The 12,167-nt window shown below is 39.8% G+C and overlaps 1 protein-coding gene across 4 annotated transcripts in view; it reads right to left on the reverse strand.

Annotated features, from left to right (window-relative positions):
* The window catches only part of CEP120 (centrosomal protein 120), an 81,105-nt gene that overhangs the window by 23,690 nt on the left and 45,248 nt on the right, over window positions 1–12,167 (reverse strand). For all 4 annotated transcript variants that reach the window (XM_043586352.1, XM_043586343.1, XM_043586325.1 and 1 more), the window contains exons 18-19: window positions 10,151–10,273; window positions 2,650–2,748 (exon numbers count right to left, since the gene is read on the reverse strand). In XM_043586352.1, coding sequence (XP_043442287.1) covers window positions 2,650–2,748; window positions 10,151–10,273 — 222 coding nt within the window. The remainder of the gene's footprint in view (window positions 1–2,649; window positions 2,749–10,150; window positions 10,274–12,167) is intronic.

The raw sequence follows: 12,167 nt of genomic DNA on the forward strand, positions 1-12,167 counted from the left end.
TGCACTCAAAGAATGAGGCTCTTTTCTTGAAGAAATAGTTTAGAGTTGAATTCTAAATTTAACGCCGTTTTCTTAATACATAAAGTAACTCACGGGGAAGCATCTGACTTTCGTGATAGCCTCTCCTACTAGGAACAAACAGCAAAATTATCTGCCCATGGTTTTTAGGCAAGGGAGAAGAAAATACATAGGACAAAAGGGGGTAAATGTAAAAGAATGGATGAAATGGGAAGATTCAGAAGGTAACAAAAGGGTACAGGGATGCACGTGACAGGAAGGAGACATTTCAGTCATTAACGATTACTCCTCTCTCCAAAGGAAATGCCCTCCTCAACGCTCACACTTTTCCACCTTTTCATTACTGGTTCTGGTAATGCCCCATGATTCATTCCCTTAGTCTCTGAGCCTTCACTGTGTAACTTCTTTAATGGCAGGCACCATTTTCTACTTCTTCCCCATCTCCTCTCTGTACTTTGGCATCCTGACTGGAGCTTCTTCTCGCTCGAGGTCACTTCAATTCTCATTATGAGAGCTGGTCTAACAGTCACTGATGCCATTTTCCTTGCTGGGATGTGCCCAACCATGACTTGTGCCTGGATACTGTGTCAGAAATCCCTAAAACCTTCCAGGGCTCACTTTCTTCTCCTCGAAATCCTTTCATTATTTGGCTTCCATGGAATAACCTGATACCAGCATAAAGGGGAAACAGCCGGGACCCCAGTCCAGTGGCTCTAATCCTTGCTCTCTCACTCGTGACCTGTGCGATCTGGTGCACCTTCCTTAACTTCCCTAAGTCTCCGTTTCTTTCATCTAGAAAATCGAAATTCAGTTACCAGCTCTACTGCGATCTTGGTTAGGATGAAATGACAAGGTGTGAGGGGCCTGAAATCATGACCGCCCTCTTGCTCTCTGCCCGTTGGTTCCATCATCAGCTCTCAGGCCTCCTCTGCAAACTTAAGAATGCTCAGTTTTATCTACCACAGCTTAAATTCTCACATCTGCAAGGAGCCCAATCATCCTCCCAATACCAGCTGCATATTTCTGAATGCTTGCTGAATTTCTTTTGGCAAAAGTCAAGATGTCCACATTCGCAAGTCCTTTCTCCTCCTTGTATTACTACCGTTATTTCCATACTGGAAAACTCGCTTTGCAGACACTGAGGCTTCAGCCTTTGGCATCATCTTCAACTTTCTACTTTGCATTACAATCAGGTAAAAACGGGGGGGCTATACCAATCTACCAAAACCACGTTTTGGGGTTTTCTTCCCCAGGAATCTGTGTGTCACGTTCCCACTTAAGTTCCAGTCCTGGTTACCTGAAATTACCTCTAAAATTGACCCTCCTCTCTTGTCCAAGTAGAGTCTCTGCTTTCCACCTTCCTGCATGTTTCCTATACTCGTTTTGTTGGTTACATTTATAGCATTTCCCTCCCTGCTTTCTTAAATCACAACCAGCTCACCAGAGGTCTATCTCAAATACTCCTCTTCCACAGCGTCCTACTTAAGTGCTATTAAATAGATGTACTTTCCCCTGCTGCCTCCTCAGGATGGTTCTTGTCACGGCTCTCACTCTTAAATATAAATGTTACATTTATAATTTTCTTCCCTCTTAATAAATTGCAAGCTCTCTGAGGGAAAGACTTAAGTTTTACATACCCCAATAAATCTAGGGCAGTACTGTGAATACAGGAGGCCCTCAGTACACGCATCTGTCCTTGATCCTGTGAACGTTTATAAAATACTTTCACTTCGTGTAATATTCTGTTATGCTTACAATCTCAACTCTTCGACAAGCTACATTAAGGCAAACTGTACTGTTTATTCTCCTGAGGTCTTGTACATACCTCTCTTTGAGAGCAGTAGGTGTTTAGTACAATACCACAGAGATGTTTAATAGCATTTGCTGGTCATGGAGACAGAGAAAAAAATACAATTATGAAAAACCCTATGTGCCAAATTTCACTCCGAATAAACTGATTAAAGAAAAGGCAAAAGTTTGAAGGGTTAGGTCAAGTAGATTAGATTCTAAAGAAAAACCTTGCTCACATTTAATTGATCTTAATCATTTGAGCAAATTTCACTCCAAAATAAGATTAATTTCTCCTAAGGCTAATGGCATTTGTTATTTAGTAGTAGGAAGAAGAAGAAAAAAGAAGTCTAAGAAGAATTCAGGAAACCACTATCACTTTTAAATTCTTGTAAAATTGTGCAAAAATTGTGATTCCTTTTCTTAACTGAATAAATGACTAGGTCTTCTAGGACTAACATTTGAAATCAGCTGTTCAGCTGAAGGACATGTTAAATTTTTTTCAGTTATTCTGAAATTTCTCTTCTGAAAGTTACTTTCAATGGAAAGAAATTAATACTAAGACAAAAAAAATGGCTGTTTTATAAGTGAAAGTGAAAGAAATCATTCCTAATTTCTTCTGGGGAGGACAACAGTTGCCAATTTGAAAAAAAAAAAAAAAAAGGACCTAAGAGTTAATCTTTTTATTAAGAAAACAATCTTTTAATAATCTCAAAAATAGCCCTGCAGATCCAAATGTCCACATATGAACATAAGAGCTATTGCCAAATACGCATACTTTTAAAGAATCAAGGGGAAAAAGACATAAAAAGAAGAATCCATCATCAGCTATAAACTACATACCTGTTTAAGTCTGGCAAGTTCTTTCAAAGCTCGTCCCCACTGCTGCTTGTAATGTAGTTTAGACTTAGTTGCAGATTCCAACTTCCTTTCAAGTTCAACCTAACAGTGATTAAAATCGTATCAAGTGAAACACTATACCACTGTGTACAATCACTGAAAGATAATATATACAAAGAGTCTGGCTTAAGAAAAGAGTTTATACAGTGTAACATACGACATCATCTAAAACTGTTATATAATTTACTATAAATATTATGGCACATGAACATTTTCTTGTTTAAAATATAGTCGTATTTTTACTGCCTAACAGCCTATACTGAAAGGAACGGAATCAGTCTTAACCTCCAGACAGTTACTATAAATGTATTAAAACGTGTATAGAGTGCAAAACATTCATTTTTTACAAAAAGCAGTCCTTACTGTTAGCATTCCAATTTAGCTGGCACTCGACATCTCAGAAACCTAGTTCTTCCTTCTGGGGGCCTATCATGAGATGGAACTTGGTCTTACAACCCCGAGAGCTATTAGAGATACTCTTATAACTCTATTGCCGCAAAACTCGGAGAGTGCTGAGAGCAGGGAGATCTTTTATCAGAAAGCAGTTTACTGAGAAAGAGGACAAAGGGGAAAATATTTTAAGAATGTTAAAATAAACCTGAGAGTAGGAAAAATAATGCTCCTCATAACACTAACTTTGATTTTCTATTTTTCCTCAAACATATAAAGAAAAACATGAAAGTGATTCCATTAAAAAAAATGGTTATTTATACTTGCAGCAGGCAATCTGTTGTGCATGAACCGAAGCCAACTTGGCGATGTTCTGGAATGTACGTTCTCAGTGTTTCAAACCAAGTACCAAACAAATATTGAAGCCAACAGACAGTTTTACTATTTAAGTGATAATGTAATAATCTGCCTGAATTACAGCACAATACTGTGACTCTAAACTGGTCTAAGTTTTTTATATCAAGTCTAGTTTTTCCCATACACACAACTCTTCACGTTTTGCAGGAACATCAAACCAAAGGCACAGTCCCAAAATTCAAACTTCAGAAAACGTGTATGAAAATAAAAGGAAAGGAAAAGCAGATTGCCAAATTCCCTTCACAAAAGACCAGAATATTCTCTGCAGTAATATATGAACTCATGGAGTCACGGTCTTTTCTGCTTTGTAAATCCCTGGTGCTTGAATTTAAAGGTGTTGACATTTCACAACTAGACTTACATGTCTTAAGTTGAATAAATACTCTGAGATTATCAAAGGTGACCTCTTCTACTTGTGCCCCAAAGATTTATACATATTACTTGGTAATTTAACAGTAGGGCATAAGTCAGAGGAATAGCATAAATCGTTTTATATTGCTGGGATAAAAGGGTAGTATTTAATTATAAAAGTGATCATGTCCCTGGGTCTTGGAGAAGGTCTGGTAGCCTAGACTGGCCCAAGGATGAGGGTTAGGAAGGGATAACCCCAGAGGAATCAAGTATATCCCATGGACTGACTCAATAGAAAAGGCTGGATAGGTTTTATCAGTTTTGCCAGGATTATCAAAATCACATTTGCATATTCACAGTTAAATTAAAAAGAAAACGTAGTATGCAAATCTCAGATTCAAACCCCACTTTTCTAATGCATTCCTATGACCTAATCAGTGATTCCTAGCCTTTCTTCTTCTTCTTTTTTTTTTTTTTAAGAATACAAGTGCCTCTGTGATTCTAAGGAAACACAGGGAACCCAGTTCCCAGAAACATGCACGCGACTAAAGACTTGAGAGAACTCCAGGGCATTCAAAGACCTTGAGTTGAAACCTCTCCTCTTGAGTAGATCTAAGGCTTGGGCAAACTTTTCACTTACCTCATGAACCAAGTTACAGATTTCTCATGTGAAAACTCACCTCAGGACCCAGAATCCATTCAGAGGCCAGTGCAGGCAGAAAGCACAAACCCGTATTCACTTGTTCTCTGCCTCCCTGTTTCTAATCCCACAAGTCTCATTCTCTGCTCAGTGGATGGCATGGTCTTTGTCTCTGATGACCTATTCCCCACTGTCACAAGGAACTACAGAGACTTCTCCCTGGCAGAACTTGGCAGTTTTATTCTTCTATGTTGCTCCTGCCCTTTCCTTAGCCCCCGTTCGTATCTTCTCCAGTCTCCTCAGCCTCCACACTTTTCTGTCTCCAAATCCCGCAAACCACTGTCAGGTCAATTTACTCGCAAAGATGCCGCTGCTGCTACTTGCCTGCAGGCTGGAACCTACACTCCTCTGGCTGTTTTAAGGTGTTCCAGAATCGAACTTCTGTCCTACTTGCTGCACCTATTTCCTTGGTGTTCCTCAACAAAAAACCCTCTACTCCAGCCCGTAGGTTGGTGTCCTGGTTCACCCCCCATCACCCAGTTAACTTCCTACGCCTGTCACTTTCTTCTCTGCTTACTTAAAACTACTATTTTCTCAACTGCAAAGAGTTTCTATCATATGCCCTGGTATTCGATCACACACAGTCACTTCAGGCTCCTTGAGGCATCTCTCCAATTTTATTACAAACTCTTTAAAAGTGAGGTCCCGAAAGGATCATGTACTTTTTCTCCTCTTTTTTCTCTCATCTTTCCCTTTGCCTTAAGACAGGGGTGGACGCATGGTAGCTACCAAATAATCATAAATACATAAATTTTGGCATTTATCTTCAACTTCAGTCTGCCCTACTATATTAATGTTTTCCATATTTCATTTAAAAACCTAATTATTTTTAAGCCATCTAAGAGACACTCCTAGTTAAAAGCAAATCATAAACTATTCTTGACTTTTTAATTAAAGGAATGAAGAATTACATCTGGTAAAACTGTATCTTATTTTACACCATTTCAGTGAAAATTGAAGTATTTCTGTTAAACTGAAGAGAATAGGTAATCAGCAAATGCTCTCTATTTCACATAACCAGAAGTTATACAATGAGTAAGATACTTTTTCACTTACGTCTTTCTTTTTGTGCGTTTATGTCTTTGTTATTACTTAGCAATAAGAAATAAGATTCTGCCCTCTTCTGGCTCCAAACAAAATTTACCAAGAATTTTCACCAGAGCTGAGAAGCCGTGTTTTACTCAACACTTAAACATGCTGGATGAGTTCCTTGGGTCTCAAACAGAGGCAGTTTAATTATTCATTTTTTTCCCCTTGCCCTTCACAAGTTCATGGCACTGTTTACATTTTTGATACGTTGAGGGATTTTTATCCTTTTGGTCGAAGTATAGTTGGAAAACGGGATTTAAAGAAATCACGTAAAATGTATTTCTATGGTAGATAGTTACCAACTTTCTATTCACAAAAGATAAGGTTCTAATTGTGAAGGTAAAATAAAAACACTCTTTGACGCTTAGTGTCTGTGCACTTTAGCTATCTTTGGTAGGTACCACAGAATTCACAGTTGTAAACAGGGAAATAGTGGAATACTTGTTTTTAATCAAAAGAGGGGTTATGGGGCACCTGGGTGGCTCAGCCAGTTGGGCGACCGACTCTTGACTTCGGCTCAGGTCACAGTCTCGCGGTTCGTGGGTTTGAGCCCCACGTTGGGCTTGGTGCTGACACTGCAGAGACTGCTTGGGAGAGCCTCTCTCTCTCCAAATAGGTAAAATAAACTTTTTTTTTTTTAATTTTATTTGTTTTTGACAGAGAGAGAGAGACAGAGCATGAGCAGGGGAGGGGCAGAGAGAGAGGGAGACACAGAATCGGAAGCAGGCTCCAGGCTCCGAGCTGTCAGCACAGAGCCTGATGCGGGGCTCGAACTCACAAACTGTGAGATCATGACCTAAGCCGAAGTCGGATGCTCAGCCAACTGAGCCACCCAGGCACCCCCCCCCCTTTTTTTTTTAAGAGGGGTTAAAAATGTCCAACTGGATTCAAGTTCACTGATAGAGAAATTCAAAAGGCCCAAGAATCAAATGGAGAAACGAAAAGATTTTCCAGGTATGTAAGCAGCAGAATCAACAAGGCTTGGCAGTTAAGTGCATGTGGGGGTAGGAAGAGGAACCAGAGACAGCGTGGCAATGGACAGGCTGCAGCAAGTCAGTGAGTTCAGAAGCAGAACAAACTGGTTAATACCTGTTTCAACCCCCAAAAAACTTATTTTACCACACCCTTTCTTGTCGCCAGCTTTTCTATGTATTATTCACCCTTTCTGCCTCTTAAATAGTGTTTCTACTTCCTAAGATTGACTCTTCTTTGGTCCACTCATCCCCTCCTCTCTCAAAGCTCAATTTCTTCTTGCTATTAATTGCTGCTTATCCTCAATCTAAAAATATTCAGGGGCACCTGGGAGGCTCAGTTAGGTGAGAGTCCAACTCTCTGACTAGAGGTCGTGATCCCAGGGTGGTGGGATCAAGCCCCACATGGGGCTCGGCCTTGGGCCTGCTCCCCCTGCCCCTCTCTGGCTCACTCAAAAAATATCTCTGTAGGGGCGCCTGGGTGGCGCAGTCGGTTAAGCGTCCGACTTCAGCCAGGTCATGATCTCGCAGTCCGTGAGTTCAAGCCCCAAGTCGGGCTCTGGGCTGATGGCTCAGAGCCTGGAGCCTGTTTCCGATTCTGTGTCTCCCTCTCTCTCTGCCCCTCGCCCGTTCATGCTCTCTCTCTGTCCCAAAAAGAAATAAACGTTGAAAAAAAAAAATTAAAAAAAATATCTCTGTATATGTATATGTTTGTAGATTTTCCACCTACCATATAAGGTTTTAATAACGTGAAGCCCCCTGGTTACATATTTTCCTGTTTGTTTTTTTTTTTTTTAATTTTTTTTTTTCAACGTTTATTTATTTTTGGGACAGAGAGAGACAGAGCATGAACGGGGGAGGGGCTGAGAGAGAGGGAGACACAGAATTGGAAACAGGCTCCAGGCTCTGAGCCATCAGCCCAGAGCCTGACACGGGGCTCGAACTCCCGGACTGCGAGATCGTGACCTGGCTGAAGTCGGATGGTTAACCGACTGCGCCACCCAGGCGCCCCTCCTGGTTTTTTTTTCAATGCCAAACTTTTATAACCCTCTGCAGTTTTGCTTCTTCAAAATCTCTTACCTGCAAAACATAAGGCCCTTCTTCAACCGTTCTTGACTTGGCTGTCATAAGAGATGACTTCTATTTCCTTATTCTCCAAATCCCTCCTCTTAGCACTGCACTAGACTGTCTTTACTATGTCTCTGGATCTTTTTAGCCTCCTTCTCTGACTCTTGCTTTTTGTACCTGAGGCCGTAGTTCCCACCAACTTGTCTGGGTGTCCTTCCTAAAGACACCTTAGACCATTTCATCTAAATCCAAGGCGGTTAGTTTATTCCAGTGATTCCAAATCTTTATCTCTACCCCCTTTTCTCTCTTCCTACTATACTTGCCTATTTGTTAAAAAACTGTTTATTTAATTTTGAGAGAGAGACGGAAAGAGAGAGTCCAGGAGAGAATCCCAAGAAGCTCCGAGCTGTCAGCACATAGCCTGACGCAGGGCTCAAACTAACGAACTGTGGGATCATGACCTGAGGTGAAATCGAAAGAGCCACTTAACCCACTGAAGCAGCCAGGCGTCCCATACCCATTTTCAACCCCTCAGTGAACTGCTCCGCTTCAACTTTTTCTGGTAGAATCTCAAATGGAACCTGCCTAGAACCATAATTCTCTACAACTTTCAACCTCCTCAAAAAGTTCTTCCTGAAAATTCTTCATTCCTATTAACATCCATTAAGCCAATGTAATACACTTGAGAGTCATCTCTGACTTTTCTTACCAGATGAAATACAAATTCTTTAACTTCGCATCTAAGGTCTTCCCCACATGTGGCCACAAATTATCTTAATTTCTAGCATTCTCTTATCAGCCCTGTTATTTTCGAACAACTACCACAATAGTTAAATGCCCAAGTTCTAGTCAAGCTATTACCCGAATATGCAATAGGCTTTCTAACCCCTCTAGTTCTCTTGAATACTTCTTGGAATACTCTCCCACACACATTCACTTATTAATGTGCCCTTTAGATTCTATATCTAGTCTCCCTTCTTAGTTTACCTCATGTGTTGATTTCAGAAGTAGCTTTGTCTCCGCTTTGAGTTCACGGCATTTAGTAAGAGAGAGTTAGATAGTATGGTAAGCTATTACCTGCCTTTCACTTTAATCATCTGGGTAAGTTCCCTGCCTCTTTGTAGGACTCGTCATTTATTTGACTCTCTCTTGAATGTTTTTAAATCATTCAGCATAGCATTTAGCACAGCGCCCAGGAGCATGCATCTTTGCTGGATAATGAAAAACCAGTTCTGTCATTTAGCATCCTGCCAGGAAACTGGTTATACGGGTAACAGGAAAGCACAAATGCTAGAGAGGATAGGATGAGGCAACCAGTGATAAGCAGGAGCATCCAGGCCCCACGTCTCCGGGGTAGGAGGGACTACAAAAGCAAGTACCATGGGTAACAGTTCTTCCTACTAGGAATGCAGAAACACGGATTGTTCATGCAGTAGGGATAGCCCAAGGCAAGCTGGAGAGAAGGTGTCTAGCCAGAGAGGAAACCATAAAAAGGTGCACCTACTAAGAGAGAAGGGAAGCACACAGACAAAGAGAAGAACGAACTACCCTGGCAACTTCCTGACACCCCCTACCAATCTTCTGATAGTGCCCCCTAGTCCTAGTGGCTACATCTGCAGCAGAAAAGAGGCAAGGAAGCCTTCAATAGAATGTTCAGTGGACAATGACAGGCCATGGCTGACACCATGAAATCCTGTAACTTCTGAAAATTATTCTCTTATTACCTGTGTCATTTCTTGGGTAGGCTGTATCTTTTTAATAATACCTAAAAAACACTAAACGATAAAATGCAACAGCACATACTGTCAAACTTAACATTACACATTTTGGACAGTACACAGTTTTTAATGCCTAGAAGCAGAACATTCTTCCCATTTGCAGATGATCACTATATAACTAGAGGCAGGACCTGGCCTCCAACCGCAAGAAACAAAATAGGATGGATATCCCTTCTCTGGGCTCAGAGGAGAGCGTAGTCTTGTGATTGATACGAATGCTCCTACCTGGGGCACTTAATCTACAGGGTAGTAAGTAATATGCAGTCAGCATTCATGATGGCAAGACTGGCTGTTGAATATGGAAATCAGGTGATAAGGCAGTGAAAGCACCAACAATAGTTAAGAGGAGACAGTTTTGGGACAGGATAGGCCATGCTGTGCTTCCCCCTGTTCTTGTACATATTTTGGAAGTTGTTCTTTAGCCTTCCTGAGAGTTCTGTGGATTCCTTTATTTCTAGAGTTAGTCACTTCTGTTTTGTGCAACCAACCACTCTAGTTAGTATATGCTGTAACTGATAGAAGCCAAGAAATTCAAGTACTGACAATGTCATGTGTCTCAAATGCTGTTCTTATTTGATATCAGAATACTACAGTGAAATGTCAGTACATTTTATATTCAAATAGCACCTACTGATTTTATAAATTATCAGAATTAAATTGCCATAAACTGACACGGGTACCTTTTCCAAGGTGAGTAGATTTATTTCAGACTGAAGGCGGATTTCAGGTTTGTTGCTTTGCTGATCCTTGAACTGATGGAACTCTTTTTCCAAAATCTTATACTTATTTTCAGCATCATTAAGCTGTATTAAAAAAAAAAAAAAAAAAGGATGACAGCCATTTAAAAAGACCAGTATGCAAAGTTCAATGCTACAGAATTCAACAGTCATTTTTTTTCTTATTGTAAAGCTTGTTTATAGTAGAAAATTTAGAAAATCCATAAAGCATAATGAGGAAAATTAAGATTTCTAGTAATCTTAAAAATTTAGTGAGTCAACTAATTAACAATATACAAAAACTTTTATTTAAGAGTAGGAAATGTGTTAGAAAACCAGGATCATGAGAACATTTTTGCTCAATTTTAGATGGCAAATGAAAGTCACTTTATAAAAATACTTATACTATACCCTTAAGATGTCACGTGTACGAGAATACTATGCACATTAGATATACCAACTAATGACGATAAAAATAAAAAACTTAATTTTAGCGCGGTATTTATTGTTCTTATAATTTAAAACTGTGAAAGTTTCATAATTCAAACACTATTACAACTTAAAGTCATTTCAAGATGATTTAACTCAACCCCTTCATTTCTGTGGATAAGACATTTGAGGGTTTCAGAAGCTCAGCTCGGCAGTGCCCAGGATCTAGTCAGCGGCAGAGACGTGAACAGCTCTCAGATCTATTCATCCCCTAGAATAATGCTCTGATGAAAGGAGGCAATACTTTTTAAAATTAAATAAAACAGAGACTTACCTGGACTCAACACTCTATATATAATTTCCCTTAGAACACTTTCAAAACTACCAAAACAAAACAAAAAACCAAACAGAATATAAGAATGTTCTTTTCAAATCTGGGATTTTTTTTTTTTTAATCAAATGCAAACAAGGACTGTTAAAGATGCCTTCCATAACCCTCTAGCAAGTATTAGATAAACCCATTTATCTACTTTCTAAGACATAAGACTTAACTAAATTTGAAATGCTGAGAAAATTGGTGGCAAAAATGGAATTTAAATTATCAATAATCAATTCTTGTTTCATGCCAGTAAGCACAAATAATTCTAATTAGGGTTTAGTTTATCTAGCATCTTCAGGTAATGAGGTACTCTATTACCTGCAAAGTCTTCCTATGGCTGAAGTTTACTTCTTTGAATATCCAAACTTTGACTTTTCAATTTGGAAAAAAAAACCTTTCTCAAGCATCTCTCTCTCTCTCATTTATTTCTGTTTTAAACAAAAGCTAACAGACTTAAAATTTGGTATTTTTTCTACCATTCAGAAACATTACCATAAATTTTTATTTTATTATTATTATTATTGAGACAGAGAGAGACATAGTGTGAGCGGGGGAGGACAGAGTGAGAGGAAGACAAAGAATCCAAAGCAGGCTCAAGGCTCTGAGCTGGCAACACAGAGCCCGAGGCAGGGCCTGAACCCATGAACCATGAGATCATGACTTGAGCCGAAGTTGGATGCTTAACCGACTGAGCCACCCAAGTGTCCCAGAGACATTATCATAAACAATTACTGTGCCTAAAATCAGGTTGTGCAGAAGTAAGCTATGTGGCACACTAGGCTTTTTCTTTTGCTAAATGTCCATAAGTGACACGGATTGTTTGAGTTCTGGGAACTGCTTTTATATTTTGAAATATAGACACTTATCTTCATCACCTTTCACTGAAAGAATGATCAAAGAGACAGTCAGTCTGGGACATACTTAGAAAGGGGACTCTCTCTGAAGCCATGGGCAGCAATACAATTGTTTAGTACAAAGTAAGTCCTGGGCCTGGAGGAAGTCCAATACTGGAGGGCTAGGAAAAGGAAAAGGAGCCTGAGAGGTGGCCAGAAAGTAGAGGAAGACCAGGAGAGTGGGGTTAAAGAAGGGGAGAGAAGAGAATACACAACAGAAGTCCAACAGTGTTGGAGCTGTCTGATTAAGAGGGGGAGTCAAAGTGATGAGCCACTGGTG

The sequence above is a fragment of the Prionailurus bengalensis genome, chromosome A1 (genome assembly GCF_016509475.1).
Source record: "Prionailurus bengalensis isolate Pbe53 chromosome A1, Fcat_Pben_1.1_paternal_pri, whole genome shotgun sequence".
Classification (NCBI taxonomy): domain Eukaryota; kingdom Metazoa; phylum Chordata; class Mammalia; order Carnivora; family Felidae; genus Prionailurus; species Prionailurus bengalensis.